Below are 16,843 nucleotides of genomic sequence, written 5' to 3'. Positions count from 1 at the left end.
TATTCAGGTATTTACTTGATTAATTAAACAATATTTGTTTAATTATTTAAGTTCCCTTTATCTCTTTTACACTTAAGCTAACTTTAGGTGCATAATAATTAATTCTTTTCTTAATTATTATGTGCAAGCCTAGGGTTTTCCCTTTTAGGGTTTCTTGACCTATTAAAGGTTGAGTTCTTTCTTTTCATTGTATGAAGAAGGATTATTATTGACAATACATTTTTGGAGATTATTGAGCTCTCATCTTTTGGAGCATATTTTTCCTGTGTTTTTGTTCCTTCTGTGATTTGCTTCCTTGCTTCTCCTTGTAACAGGTTTTTCAACTTGCAGAGATCATTTGGGCTCTTGTGGTGTTGTATTTTCTCAACTCCCACATGGTATCAAAGCTTCATATCTGCAGCTATCTATTCTTGTTTTGAGAATTTTTGCATTGGAAGCAAATCTGGGGTTTCAAAAAGTTTTTTTTATGCACCTAGGTATAGGCTTTTTTCTGAGCACTTTGGTCCTAAACAAACCTCACCATCGTGCTCAGAAGGCTCGAAAACCTATATAGTCATATAAAATTTGATCTATTTTAGTTCCTGAGCCTCTAAGAGTATTTTTTTCTCAGATCCAAGGCGCACAGCCCTGGCACGCAATTCAAAAAAAAAATTGCAGAAAAAAAATGCCTTTTTACGACATGTAGGCCGAAATTTGATTTTTTGTAAAAAAAAATCAAAAAAAGGCGAAGGTTTTTTTTTGTTAAAAAAATAAAAAAATTTTGGGGTTTGTATTTTTACGCAGGGTCCAGACCTAACAATCCAACCGACGTACGGCGACCGGACCTATCAGTCCAGCCCCCTGCCAGCCTGGCCCCCGCTGGTCCTCAGTCTCCAGCCCCACCGGCCCTCCAGCTGTCGTCGGCCCCCTGCCCCGCAGGCACCTCCCTGCGGCCTCCTACAGCGCCTTTTGGCCCCATCGCCGCCCCCGGACCCCACCGCCACCGCAGCTCCTCGGCCCCCACCGCTGCAGCTCCCCAGCCCACGCTGCTCACAGCACCCCAGCCCTTGCCGCCACCGCTGCACTGCCCAAAGAGACTCCCCGTTGGCCCTGTCCCCTATCGCCTCCACCCTGCCCCGCAACTACTGACGTTGGACACCTCTGCCTGGCCCGCCGGCCACCGGGGAACCACCTGGCCACCGAAGCTCCACTCGACCACCACCAGAGCGCCGCTCACTGGCCACCTCCACTCGTCAGAGCCACCAGACTACCCCTTCTTCTTGTTTTGAAGGGGGTTTGGTTTTTGGCCATATCTTGGGCATACGGAGTCGTTTTTTCAAAAACAAATAGGCATCGAAAAGCTGGTTCCGAGCCGGACCTCATGGTGTTGGTAATTTTTTCCAATTTTTCTGTTTGACTATGTTTTTTTCAGTCAAAGTGAAGTCTCTTTTTTGCACTCCAGGGGACGTAGAATGAGCATCCGACCTCCGTTTTTCAAAAAGTTTATATTTTTGGAAAGCGTGTGCTATGTATTTTCCAACCATTTGAGTTTTATTTCCAGATTCTGCTCCATGCATATTTTATTCAGTTTTTTCTTTTCAGCACTCTAGTGGATATCTTGGTTGTTTCAGGTCCAAGGATCTCTTCTCTGAGTAGGATGTCTTGGTTTTTGTTGTTCTTTCTGTTTCCAGTCTTACTATCATTGTAGCATTGTATTTATGCAAACACACTGAGATAAAGTGCCATCATGCATTGTTTACTTGGAATCTTGCACTTCTTGTGCCTTGTTGTACATGCACTATTTATAAAGTGCCATGAGGGGGTTGATGTTTGCCTTTTGTTTGTCATCTTCCTTTGTCCAGTGAGTGTTCCTTCCACGACATTCACCTCATGATGTGTGTCAAGTGAGTGTTCCTTCCATGACACCATGTACTTTTCTCAGCGCCTTTGATGTTTCTGGTTCTTCGTCATGCAGTTCTTGTTGGCCATTATTTTCAGTGTACCTGTCCCTCTCCCTCTTCAGCATTATGGAGAGGTTTGTCATGTTGGTTCTAATGCTTCCGTGGTTCGATTGATTAGCTCTTTAGGCTTTGGTGTTTTTCATGCCATCTATATCTTCGATTTCAGTTGTTTGCCTTGTTTGCCTTCCGATTCGAGTAGTCTCATTTGAGGGCACTCATATAGATTACAGTCTTCTCTACTTGGTCATGTTCCATTTCAGTGGAGGTTCTTCATATCAGAAGTTATTCTTCGACAGAGTTTGCAGGTTCTTCATGCTTCAGTGGTGTTCTTTTCCATCTCTTTTTGGAGTAGAGTTTTTTTCTCGCGTGGTTTTCTCTATTTCTCCAGTTCATAGAGATTTCATTGTATTTGGGTACCTGATCAGGCCTTGTTGTCGAGACCCATCTTTCTTGCTTTCAGTAGTTGTTCTAGGTTTTAGCTTCTCCCTAAGTCTAGCTTAAGGGGGGGTGTTAGAGTATTCGGGTATTTACTTGATTAATTATTTAAGTTCCCTTTATCTCTTTTACACTTAAGCTAACTTTAGGTGCATAATAATTAATTCTTTTATTAATTATTATGTGCAAACCTAGGGTTTTCCCTTTTAGGGTTTCTTGACCTATTAAAGGTTGAATTCTTTCTTTTCATTATATGAAGAAGGATTATTATTGATAATACATTTTTGGAGATTATTGAGCTCTCATCTTTTGGAGCATATTTTTCCTGTGTTTTTGTTCCTTCTATGATTTGCTTCCTTGCTTCTCCTTGTAACAAGTTTTTTAGCTTGCAGAGATCATTTGGGCTCCTACGATGTTGTATTTTCTCAACTCCTACATGGTATCAGAGCTTCAAATCTGCAGCTATCTGTTCTTGTTTTGAGAATTTTTGCATTGGAAGCAGATCTGGGGTTTCAGAAAGTTTTTTTTATGCACCTAGGTATAGGCTTTTTTTTCTGAGCACTTTGGTCCTAAACGGACCTCACCATTGTCCTCAGAAGGCCCGAAAACCCCTATAGTCATATAAAATTTGACCTATTTTGGTTCCTGAGCCTCTAAGAGCATTTTTTGCTCAGATCCAAGGCATATGGCCCTGACATGCAGTTCGAAAAAAAATTGCAAAAAATAAAAACCTTTTTATGACATGCAGGCCGAAATTCAATTTTTTGTAAAAAAAATCAAAAAAAGGCGAAGGTTGTTTTTTTGTTAAAAAATAAAATTGGGGGTTTGTATTTTTACGCAAGGTCCGGACCTAACAATCCATCCGACGTACGGCGACAGGACCTGTCAGTCCAGCCCCCTGCCAGCTCGGCCCCCGCTGGTCCTCGGTCTCTAGCCCCGCCGGCCCTCTAGCTGTCGTCGGCCCCCTACCCCACTGGCACCTCCCTGCAGCCTCCTGCAGTGCCTTTTGGCCCCACCGCCGCCTGCAGCGCCGCCACTGGACCCCGCCGCCACCGTAGCTCCCCGGCCCCCATCGCCGCAGCTCCCCGGCCCACGCTACTCGCAGCACCCCGGCCCTTGCCGCCACCGCTGCACTACCCAAAGAGACTCCCCATCGGCCCTGTCCCCTATCGCCTCCTCTTGGCCCCACAACTGCTGACGTCGGAAACCTCCGCCCGGCCCACCGGCCACTGTGGCTCCGCCACCCGGCCACCGGGGAACCCCCTGGCCACCGAAGGTCCACTCGACCACCACTGGAGCGCCGCTCACTGGCCACCTCCGCTCGTCAGAGCCACCAGACTACCCCTTCTTCTTGTTTTGAAGGGGGGTTTGGTTTTGGGCCATATCTTGAGCATACAGAGTCATTTTTTCAAAAACAAATAGGCATCGAAAAGCTGGTTCTGAGCCGGACCTCATGGTGTTGGTAATTGTTCCCAATTTTTTTGTTTGACTGTGTTTTTTTCCAGCCAAAGTGAAGTCTCTTTTTTGCACTCCAGGGGACATAGAATGAGCATCCGACCTCCGTTTTTCAAAAAGTTTATATTTTTGGAAAGCGTGTGCTGTGTATTTTCTAGCCATTTGAGTTTTATTTCCAGATTCTGCTCCATGCATATTTTATTCAGTTTTTTCTTTTCAGCACTCTGGTGGAATCTTGGTTGTTTTAGGTCCAAGGATCTCTTCTCTGAGTAGGATGTCTCGATTTTTGTTGTTCTTTCTGTTTCCAGTCTTATTATCATTGTAGCATTGTATTTATGCAAATACATTGAGATAAAGTGCCATCATACATTGTTTACTTGGAATCTTGCACTTCTTGTGCCTTGTTGTACATGCACTACTTATAAAGTGCCATGAGGGGGTTGATGTTTGCCTTTTGTTTGTCATCTTCCTTTGTCCAGTGAGTGTTCCTTCAACGACATTCACCTCATGATGTGTGTCAAGTGAATGTTCCTTCCACGACACCATGTACTTTTCTCAGCACCTTTGATGTTCCTGGTTCATTGTCATGCAGTTCTTGTTGGCCATTCTTTTCAGTGTACCTATCCCTCTCCCTCTTCAGCATTATGGGGAGGTTTGTCCTCTTGGTTCTAATGCTTCCGTGGTTCGATTGATCAGCTCTTCAGGCTTTGGTTTTTTTCATGCCATCTATATCTTCGATTTCAGTTGTTTGCCTTGTTTGCCTTCTAATTCGAGTAGTGTCATTTGAGGGCACTCATACAGATTACAGTCTTCTCTACCTGGTCATGTTCCATTTTAGTGGAGGTTCTTCAAATCAGGAGTTATTCTTCGACAGAGTTTGCAGGTTCTTCATGCTTTAGTGGTGTTCTTTTCCATCTCTTTTTGGAGTAGAGTTTTTTTCCCACGTGGTTTTCTCTATTTCTCCAGTTCATAGAGATTTCATTGTATTTGGGTACCTGATCAAGCCTTGTTGTCGGGACCCATATTTCTTGCTTTCAGTAGCTGTTCTAGGTTTTAGCTTCTCCCTAAGTCTAGCTTAAGGGGGGGTGTTAGAGTATTCGGGTATTTACCTGATTAATTAAACAATATTTGTTTAATTATTTATGTTCCCTTTATCTCTTTTACACTTAAGCTAACTTTAGGTGCATAATAATTAATTCTTTTATTAATTATTATGTGCAAGCCTAGGGTTTTCCCTTTTAGGGTTTCTTGACCAATTAAAGGTTGAGTTCTTTCTTTTCATTGTATGAAGAAGGATTATTATTGACAATACATTTTTGGAGATTATTGAGCTCTCATCTTTTGGAGCATATTTTTCCTGTGTTTTTGTTCCTTCTGTGATTTGCTTCCTTGCTTCTCCTTGTAACAGGTTTTTCATCTTGCAGAGATCATTTGGGCTCCTGTGCTGTTGTATTTTTTCAACTCCTATACTTATTGGACTGGATTAGTGTTTATTTTCCCATCACCATGCTTGATTATGGAAAGATTCGGTGATTTATGCTTCAATTTCAATTTCAAGACTTAACCCTTGTTGTTAGGATCTTTTATGGAAAGTCATATTCCAGTTATGTAAGTTGAGCTTGATATTGGATTCTTGTTGGTTCATTTTATGTTGGAATGAATTCTATTTGTACCTTATGTGATAGGATAGATAGGTGCATTAAGGGGGAAGTGGTTGCCAGGGTAACCCATATGAAAGCATATTAATCAGTGATAACATTAATAATAAAACTTTGGGTTAGGTTTCACAAAATAATAAGATAATGTTTTGTGTCCCACTCATGGACTCATGTTCTCGTATAGACAAAGGATTAGATTGGGAAGGCATGTTCATCTGAAGAGACGTTGCAGCTAGCATGATGTGCAATGCCTTGTCTTCATGAAAGGATTATATAGTACCACATGAATTCTCCATGGGGGTTGGGGTCTAGAGTTAGGAGAGGGTCAGACTACCAAGGTAACTCATGAGAGGCTCTGCGATGACACTCTTTCCTTATGTACCCTAGTATCCTATTGTGTTGTTCATTTTACTTAGAAGCCTCTGGGAATCTTTCGATTGTTTCAAAAGTTTCTTTGGGACTCTTTTGTTAGTTCCTAAAGGTTTTGGATTATTACCTTTTCCTTGGAATGTTTCTTTTGTGGTATTTTATTGTTATCCTTACTTTTTATTTTGTGTAATGGTGTCTTATGCTTAGTTCTTTAATACCTAGCCTTCTTGGTTGTTGTTTGGGGCCTTGTGTCTATCTCCAACATGAGGGTTGGACCTGTTGTCAAGGGGATTTGTACCTGACGTAAATGTGAAAAATCTACAATCCCATGAAACATGGGACTACTCTCAGGCTGTGGGTATCCTATTGTGAGATTAGACCTTCGGATTATAGGTCAGCTTCCTTTTTTATCATCTAAAACTAACGAAAATTATGACTGGAAAAGGGATAGGAGGATATGCAGAAACTGAAAATTAAACTACTAAGTGATTCACCAATGAATAAAATGATCTAAAATGCTTACAAACTTACAAAATGCTCAAGTACTGAAACTATAGAATCTCACAACTCTATTATTCATGCCTGCAAAAGTAATTCTCATGAAAGGCTTTGACTTTTTGATGTATACACAAAGGAGAACAATGAGGTTCTCACAATTTTGATTCAAAAGAATGAAACAGTAAAACGGACCTACACTATGACATAATATTCTTAGCATTCAGCATTGAAGGAATTTGATAAAAATAAAGGATAACACAATATTCTATCATAAAACTCACAAACAATACTTGGAACCAAGAATAAAGGAGAAAGAGAACAAGCTTCTTTATTGAGAAATAGGAGATATATGCATTCCAAATCTGAAAAAATTGCTTACAAAAATCTAAAAACACTCATAGGGAATGAGTTATAGAAGTGTGAATGTTTGCTGCCACAATAGGTCCAAACTCAAAACTAGAGAAAACTAAGTGTAGAAGAGAGACTTATACAAAAGACCTCCAAAATTTAAATTTCTCAAAAAGATGTGTTGTCACCTCTCCTATAAATCAAGCATGTGACTGAAGAAAGCTCCTTCAAAAAATGCATCAAGAGTTTTCAATTTGAAAACAAACTCTTGGGGTCGAATGCAACTGAAAATCCCATCAAAATAGGGATATAACTAGTTGAAACAAGTAGCTATGCCCCTCAAATCACTCCTTGATTCAACCTTCACCCACTTGGACTCTCTAACTGAAGTCAAACTCACAATTAGGTGGCCAAATCACCTAATTTTACTCTCATGTTTACAAAGAACTCAAAGACAACTAAGTCCTCTCTTTTGCTTATCTTACACAACACTTAATGACACTTCACTTTGCATTTCAAAATATCTTTCACTTAAAGTGATTTATTAGTATCACCTTAAAATAAAGATTTACAAGTTTTATAAGTCAATTGCATAGAATAAAGAGGTTTACAAGAGAGACCCTAAAAAGGTTTATTTACTATTTCTTTAAGTGTTAATCAAACACTTAAAGTAATGTGACTGCATTCTTTGATATGGGATCCATGTCTAATGTAGTGAGATTTCATGTGATCGTCTTGAACTTGGACAGTCAATGCATTGATATAGTTTTGGTGTTTGGGCATAGTTCATGTGACTGCATTCTTTGATATCACTACATTTGAAATACTCAAAAATCACTGCCAAAAGCTTGGATGTTGAATGTTGCAATGTTGCCAGTATCAAATATTCCTCATGAAGGTTGGCATGATGATCTGCAACTCCAATGAGATCCATGTATATTGCCTTATCACCATTATTGTTTGATGTAACCCTTGTAATAAAGTGTTGTTGCCAAGCATTAATGAAGTTGATTGTTGTTTTGTGAAGGACTGTAGTCTCTGCCTTTGGACAGTTTAGCAAACTCTTAACAATACATATGCTTAACTTAATGTACTTGAGTCTCTTTCTTAGCTCTTGAGGTTGTCATTACTGTTTTGTAAGACTTTCCTTTCATAGATAACTAAGATTATTTTATGCTTTGACAATGATGACTGAGAATGTCTTCTCAAATCTTTTTTGCTCTGTTACTTCATTGAAATAAATTTGTCATTTATGAAAGAATCAACTTGTATTTCTTATAAAAGGTGGCATACTTCTGACTGGTCTACAACTTCGTTGATTATACATGATCCTTGTAAATCTAAGATTTATGTGGATTTGCAATCATATAATAGGTGTTCTTAATGAGTTGGGTGGAGTCACTATACTCCCGATAGGCTGCAATCTCTTTGTGCATTCATTATTCGTAGATGACTTCCTTCATTCCATTTCACCCTTTGAAGTTTTAACTGGCTTTAGGATCAGATTTCAATGGCTACATTTCATACACACAATAAGTGATCATTGCTTTGAATGTTGACTGTGTACACACCCTAATGATAGAGATAAACTTTTTGAGTGCATGATACTATTGTCACCTTCTTTTGGCACTCACTAACAAACTTCATTATATTAATTACGTGCTCTTTTTTGTTGCATCAACATTGTTACAGGTTTGTTAACTCCTAGATTGTACATGCACTATGTGATAAGAAGATATGCCGTCTCATTACCGTGAATTGTCCTTGAACTATTGCTATGAATGTCTCCTCTACTGTTCTTTGGGGTTCTTCTTCTGGCATATAGTCTTTGTATTTGTGTGAAACCTATAACTGTTGCAAATGTGTTAATCTTATATCTTTGTCCTTCACCATGTATCTACACTCACTCTTTACAGAAGCATGGATACTTGACTATTCTTCATTCAAACCACTATGTTTTGTTATGAAATTTGTGAGTTGCATTTTGAATGATCTACTCATCTTTTAGCAGCTACCATGCATTGTGTACATGTAATGGGTCTTTGGATACCCAATGTAATGGTGGGACTGTGTATGAGTCTTATGTTACATTTTTTACATAAAAATCTTTCTTTCTTGATTTATTGGCTATCATAAAGTATTGAAACTGCTTATGTCATTTTGGAGAACTCTTAAGGTTGCTTTTGGCTTTAAACCTTTTCACATTATTATCCTCTAATCATCTCCATTGCTTTGGAGATCATAATTGCACTTTGATGCTTTATCAACATGGATGTCTTTGCCCTCTTGGAGATTGCACAAAACTGATATTTTGTAGAAGTGATCTACTTTTTCACATGACTTATTACTATAAACAGTGATGCGTGGAAACCTTATTATCTTCTTATGAGGATGTTGTAAAGATATTTGCCATATGATTTGCCTTTAATCATTTACTGCTTTGCTCACCTTTTCATTGTGCCTTCGTATGGTCACTGTCATTTCTTGAATTGCACCATTGAAGTTGACTATGGTTGCAATATAAGTGTGCTAAGAAGTAGTCTTTTGATTGAAGTGTCAAGGTTTTGTTCTAGCACACGATAGTTATCAGAGCATTTTGATTGCTCTGGATAACTATCTATCCCAAAACAAAATCTTGACACCTCTTGAAACACTCCTAATCTGAAACATTGATATGCATCTATGTCTTCTCTGCTATGGAACATTTAATGAGTTGGGCTTAACCCTTGTGGGAGCCACATTTTACATCACTCATGTAAAACTGATAAACACCAACATGTTACTTTTCTTGTATCTGCACATGAAGCAAACAAGTTAGACAAAAATAGTGCATATCTGATTTCTTACTGATGATTTGATCTAGCACATGTCTCCTCGACCTATATGACATACTAGTTGTTATAATGCACATGAAGGATGGATTATATGTTTGTAGGTGCATGTGCGTATAAAGAATGATGACTTTCATTGCTCTAACAACATTGTTTTTCTCAAATGCAGGTACTCTAGGTCGGCAAGGAGGCACAACTGGATGCAAGCTAGATGACACAAAGCTACACAAAGAGGACTCGTCATTCAGGCAATGAGGAGTCACCCTTCCTTATGTGCATTTTACATTTATGTTTTGCATCTGCAAATATATAGTATTTTCTTCATTTGCACCATACCAGTTAGTCTCACGGCTTGTGTGAGACATTGTACAATCATATCAATAAAGATTACTTTTTAAAAAATAGTGTACATTTTCTATATCATATGCATCTGCATAATGAGATATGATAGTAATCTTCTTTTCTCTTCTAAAATGTTTATGAATGTAACACAACAGAATAAAAATGTACCTTTTGTTTGTAAAAACATAAAAGCTCTACCTGATTGAGCTTGTTAGCAAAAATAGGTAATGGGACCTCTGGGTTCCACATGGTCCGGTGGTAGTGTGTTACCATCCATTGGGGTTTGTCTTCAGAGTTTCTTGTTTGTGCGCACCTAGATGGATCTTACCTTATGTACCAGTGATTCTATATTCATATTCAAATTGTTCTTCTTTTGAAATGTATTAGTTATGAATCTTCTAGGAGCACTATAAAGAATGTGTAATTGCATAATTGTATTCATATTTAAAGGCTAAAATCGCAATATTGTGTCACCCTTTTATAAAGGAAGTAGCCAACATAACTAAAATTGTTTAACTTTGACCATATAAAAGTGACATTTCAAAATTGAATTTCAAAATGATGTAAACTAATCAAATGTAGAAATATGAATGAAATTTATGTCCATTATTTTTTTAAAAATTTATTAAAAAAAATTGACATTTTTTTATATATTCAAAGATAGATTTTTTATTGCTAAAAAATGCTGAAAATCAGGAGTTCTAGTCAGCGTCACCAAAAAAAAATGAAAACGAACTTTTTTTTCTCATTTTAATTTTCCAAATAGAGGACATATATATGCAGTGCTTTAAAAAAATTGATGCATATTTTTCTCGTAATAATATTTCAAAGTCCAGCATAGCTGAATTTTGTAGTTTTCATTCGATGTCACCTTTTGTCTACTAAATTTATCATTATCAACAAAAAAATTATATCCTTTTGGAGAAGATTCTATCATCTAGAGAAAAATGTTGTTTTTTTTTATTTTTTAATATCATTTAATATTTTTTTTAATTTCAAATCAACCTCTTTTTAAACTTAAAAAACCTACTTGCAATGTTTAAAAAATAAAAAATATTAAAATTAATCAAAATATTAAAAAAATTATATGCCCAGATTCCTGACTTTGAACTCTACAAAAGGGTATTTTTTTATTTTTGTAAAAAAATATTACGCCTGAAGAAAAATAGAACGGAAGTGAAAAGTTTTAGAAATGCAGACAAAATGGTGATTTTGCTACCACATCACCTGACACATAGGCAAGTTCGGCCAACCGAACTGAGTTCGACCGAACTCTTGACAATTATAACTAAGTTCGGTCAAACTCAGTTTAGTTTCATAAATGCGGACAAAATGGTGATTGTGTTGCCACATCACCTGACACATAGGCAAGTTCAGTCAAACTCAGTTCGGTCTAACTCTTGGTGCCATCTAGGCACCACGATTGCGCCAATGGGCTCCGATCGAACTTAGTTCAACCAAACTAAGTTCGGTCGGACTATGCCAGTTAGCCCAAAGGGTGACACAGCTTTTTGCTTTTGCCCTAAAAGGATATTCATAAATGAATTTTCCAAGTGGAAATGATTGTAATAGGACTGTTATGATAGTTGCAATTGTATTAAAGGATATCTTGTAAGTGAATGTATTCATGTGGATTAAATGTTCTTATTCTTTATGAAGATTGTCATAGGAATCTTTCATTTGGTTCATTAAAATGAACTTAGCATAGACCTTTATATGATGAGTTTTATGATTAATGAATGATAGTTAGTGTTGCTTAGTAGCAACGTAAGGGAACCCCTAGAGTTTTGTTATGAGATGTGATAAAGTTTTTTCGCTTAACGTTGTTGTAATTCATCTATGTTATGTAATGCATTTACTTAGCATTGTATAGAGTTAAAAGATGGATGATATATTATCTCTCTTTAAAAAATATATATTTTCTCTGTGTTTTGGTTTATTAGTTGCTATTACTTTGGGATTTCCTAGCGGGGCATCATAAGAACCGTGTTGTTGAGACATGAGAGATTAAGTGTTGTGAGATGGATTTGGCAAAGACCAATTTTGATCATGCGAGGCTTGGGGTGAACCTAAATTATCTTAGCCAAGCTGATGTATCTTTTGAGCTAGTTGTGCATTGACTAATAAGGCAGTCATAAGGAGGAGAAGGTGGTGGGACACCACTACTCACTCATTGGTCCATGTGATGGATATTATCATCATCAGAGGACTCGGGTTTAATACTCCAAAGGTTACCAAGTGTATGTGGTGGTAAGTCTTGACGAATGATGGACTCTGATTTTGTCTTATCAAAACCTTGGGTAAGTTTAGTGCCCTCATTAAGAAGGTATTCTAATAATTGATCTTTCTATTGGGCAATAATGGCATCCATATTATCTTGGGTTATCTCATCAAGTAGAAAATCTTTAAATATAGATTTGTTTTAGGAGAAGGTTGGGTGGTTGTGGGTGTAGAATTTAATCAATGCGAAAGAGAGATTTGGGCTTGGGGAAGGCAATTTAGTACTTAGGAAATTTTAAAGTGTCTACACCATTTAATCCAAGAATTGACTTTTTCAAGACAATCAAACAATGCTTATGAATAGCATCAAAGTGTCACAAACCGATCTTTTGCTTTCATAGTTACAACATTATGAAAAAAGTGGATTAGACCATTTGATTGTGCCACATATGGATTATGGGTGATGATATAGATGATAGATAGATATATTAAGTTTCAATGCATGTTAGATTAAATGATGATGTAATGTATTTGTATTGCATCGTCTATTGGTTTATTTACTAACCCTACTAATGAGAAATTTAGTACAGCTGAATTTAGACACAATGTCGAAGACGAAAACATAACCCAGGTAGAGGTATTTAATCGAATGGCATCTTTGAATATGAAGAAATCTTGCACATACCACATACTTTTATTCATTCTTACATTGCATGTAGATGGCCAAGCATGACCGTGAATGTATACTTTGTGTTTGATTGAAAATGAAAAGAAATGGATCAATTAATATTCATTTTAATATGTCAGTAAATTTCAAAGATTGATTTAATTTGAAAATTAAATACGTTTAATATTTATTTAATTGATAAATAAATGTGTTTTCTAATGTCTATTTTGAAAAAAAAAAAAATTAAATGAATAGAAAATAATATTTTAATGATTGTTTATTTAAATTAGATAAAAATATAAAAAGTAGATTATTGTTTGGTTTAACTATTGCTTTCAATTTAAATCAACTAAAAACATTATAATGATAAACTAATCTTCCTTATTTTTCATTTAATTTTTAAACTTTATTTTAATATGTTTATTTAATTTTATTTTAAAATATTAAATTAAATGGTTCTTTATTTTATACATATTTAGTTTATATATAGAAAATCTAATCAAATTAAAAGGAAAACATTACCTTATTTTAGTTGTAAATCTCCAGCCATCTGGTAGTTCCAACTGAGTTAACTAAACATATCCTTTCTTGCATAATATTCTTTCAAAATTAATTTTTAATGCAAGCTTATTATTTCCATACGAATGAGAAAATAGTAAATAAAATAACAATTTTATTGAAACAAAACCATGCATATAACTGGCAGTTTTGAAAGAGCCGTCCATTATGTTAAGACAAATTTCATGCATGATATATGAGGCGTATTATAAGTAGAAACCACACACAGCATTGAAAGAAAATAGGAGCAGCTGAGGGGGTATTAAAGTATCTTCAATATTGATTGCAAACTTAATATTTTGCAGCAATGATCAAAGGAGGCATGGAGCAGCTGTAGAAACAAGGCGTGGAAACAAGAGAGAGTACTAATTTGACTCCCAAACAGAAGCTACAGATTGTGTTTACTAGCATTTTTCTAAGGCAAGGATAAGAGGAGTTTTAACCAGCACTTTCAGCAGTGAGGAGGGCTGAGATAGCTACTACAGCCAAACATTGCCAAGCAAGTATTATTTGCCTCAAATTTTGTGTGTTAAATCTGCACTCTTGTTCTGAATTAAATCTCTGTGTTTTTTTTCCATTTCAATTTCATTATATGCTGATATGATTGTATGTGTTTATACATACAATATGTTTTGTAAACCATTAGCATATTCTGTGAAAAAACTCTTCAAATCAGAAGTTATGATCTTTTATGCTGGAAGTAGTTATTTCCTCTGTATGGAAATATTGTTTAGATCTGAAAATGAATTCTTATTAATGTAATAAGCTGATTTATTCTTACTCATGGTTGGATATAGCAATTAATTTGTATTATACATGCATATGGGTGTATGCATAAAGACATTTTACCCAAATGCACATACTCATACGAATGTATGATCCAACATTAAAGTACAATTACCATGATTGTGTGTTATATGAAAATAGTGATTTGATACAGCTTTTTATTATAATACAATATGCATACATGCACCTATACACATACCATTATTACTAATGCATTTATGCATGTATATATGTGAATACGTACACATGCAATATGAAATATAAACAATAGAATTGATTATCCTTCTACTTCACCTGCAAAATGCAATGGAATTATGATAAACAAATTGTTTAATATAGAAAACATCGCAAGTAAACGAATTCAGTTATATATTTGTTTTGATGAAATAGTACTAGTTAGTGATGTATGTAAGTGAATGATAAAAATTTGATTTCTTAGCAATTTTTTTGTTTAATCTTTAAAACTCTCTTTTTATTCATGCAAATTATTATGTTACATTAAGAAAAGATTGTCTTTATGAGCAATTTTGGGAAAGTTAATTTCTGGAATGGATGTAAAATATGGGTTAACAAGGATATTGAATAGAAGCTTCATAAAAGTAGGGTGAAATGCATTTTTTCTATGAAATGGTGGGAAGATCAGTAGCAAGATGATCTTGTAATAATTGACATACACTCTTTCACATACAATTCATAAGGAAATAAGCACAAACTCTAACTTCTGTAGATCAACGTAGTCTTTTAGACTAGAGGAGCTTATGCAAATTATTATGTTACATTAAGAAAAGATTGTCTTTATGAGCAATTTTGGGAAAGTTAATTTCTGGAATGGATGTAAAATATGGGTTAACAAGAGCATAGAATTTGTTTTTTCTATTGTATATGGTATATGCTTGGTCAAGCTACCTAGACCGTTGAAATAAATGGGATTTATTTATTGCTCATTGTCATATCTTTTATCGATCATAATATGTTATGCATGTAGATATATCAAGCACACATCAAACTCCCTCTTGTTCTTAAATTCCTTTTTGCTAAGTATCTCAAGTAAAGTTAGAGGTTCTTCATATCAAGAAGAACTCTCTAGAGAATTGTAAGCTTTGTAGTTGGGAACATGTTTTCGTTGTTGATTGCAAAAGACTATTAGATTATATTATTGAAGTCTCCCGTCTTGTACAAGGCAATGGACTACCCAAGTCAATTATTGTACACTGTTTTATCATGTACTTGTGATTCATGTATGGATATTATGTCATGTGATGGCATAGCATGTATTGAGATGTTGCTCATATAATGATGTTTTTTAGATTAACTATTTTATGGATGATATTATTGAATTGATTACTTGATTTATGAATTGAATTTGGGTATAGGACCTTACACAAATTTTACAACTATTATAGGTTATAATTTCACTATCAATTGAGATAATCTTAGATCAATATAATATTTCTCAAACCTCATCAATCCTTTTAGCATTCAATGAAAGGAAGATCATTATATCAAAATATCCTAGTATAATATTGTTACATATCATTCTTGGCTTTTGGCATCTACATCACAACTTCTAGTGAAATTTTATTTTATTTTTTTTGGGAACTTTTCAAAGTTTTGTTGTCTTACAAAGTATTCCCACACCATGCCATCTAGGTTTTTCTACCAGTCATTTTTATATGTTCAAATAAATATCTCAACATATGAGCATAAGCATTGTAAGCATTGATGGGTTAAAAATACTGAAAAAATAAACCTAAAAGCCTATCCATGTTGCTTTTTTTCTGTAGGTTAGAAAGGGCTTAAATGCATGCACCACAAATAACAAAGAGATTAAGACTCTGTTATGCATATGTTTTGCAAGCACACATGGAGTATAGTGTTAGAGAGAAAAGAATTATTATATTGAAGAGTTCAACTAAATGGGTGATCATCAATAAAATTCTTATTGCTCAATTAAAAGCTAACTCTCATCAACTTTGATGTGAAATGGGATATTAAAAAAGGCCAAAAGAAGAATGGGAAGAAAGGGCATACATTTTTGCACCAAGACATTGGAGTGTGATGTCTTTAGAGACACCAAAGACAAACATGTAAATATCTTGACAACTAGTTCATAGTATAGTCAATTCTTTTGCAAGGTGTGGGCCCTTGGGTCTCTGTGCAACACAAGCGGTGGATTTGTAACATGGCTTAACCACCTCACATGGATTCTGTGTTTGGTGGTTGTAGCAGGCATTGACAGGTCGACCTTTTGGTGCAACAGCAATCATACCCAACAAATGGTAACAGAGATGGATCGAGGGTTCAAACCTCAAATTGTTGCATGGTGTGCGCCCTTGGTCTCTGTGCAGCACAAGCAGTGGGTTTGCGATTTGGGTTAACTGCCTCTTGTGGATTCTGTCTAGTGGTTGTAACGGACATTGACAGGTCAACCTTTCGGTGCAATGGCAACCATATCCAACAAATTTAACAAGGGGACTGTTGAGAAGTGAGAGATCTCACCATCACTTCAAATAGGAAAAAGGATAAGTAAAAAATAACAAGGCTGACTGTCCTGTACACTATTTTTAGTCTCGTGAACACTAAAATAATTTTAAACCGCCACTCATAGTTGATAATGTAAATCGTTAGTTATCAATATCAATGGCAATTTCATATGTGCGAGCAATCCCCTTCATTGCCTCACTGTTAAATGAATGTGCATTGTTAACTGAGAATCATAAGTTCTGGTTTCTAGAA

The 16,843-nt window shown here is 35.9% G+C and overlaps 1 protein-coding gene across 1 annotated transcript; it reads right to left on the bottom strand.

The window, feature by feature from the left end:
• Positions 1-827: 827 nt before the first annotated feature.
• LOC131860288 (uncharacterized) lies at positions 828-16,525 on the bottom strand. The gene is made up of 3 exons (XM_059214676.1): positions 16,415-16,525; positions 3,247-3,690; positions 828-1,058 (listed from the first exon to the last, which is right to left on the bottom strand). Exons 1-3 carry the CDS (start codon positions 16,523-16,525, stop codon positions 828-830), a joined length of 786 nt encoding a protein of 261 aa, XP_059070659.1.
• Between the last annotated feature and the right edge of the window lie 318 nt (positions 16,526-16,843).

Source organism: Cryptomeria japonica, chromosome 11, assembly GCF_030272615.1.
Source record: "Cryptomeria japonica chromosome 11, Sugi_1.0, whole genome shotgun sequence".
In the NCBI taxonomy this organism is placed as follows: Eukaryota; Viridiplantae; Streptophyta; class Pinopsida; order Cupressales; family Cupressaceae; genus Cryptomeria; species Cryptomeria japonica.
Note: the sequence above shows the minus strand (reverse complement) of the source record. Positions and strands in the feature narration are given on the sequence as shown.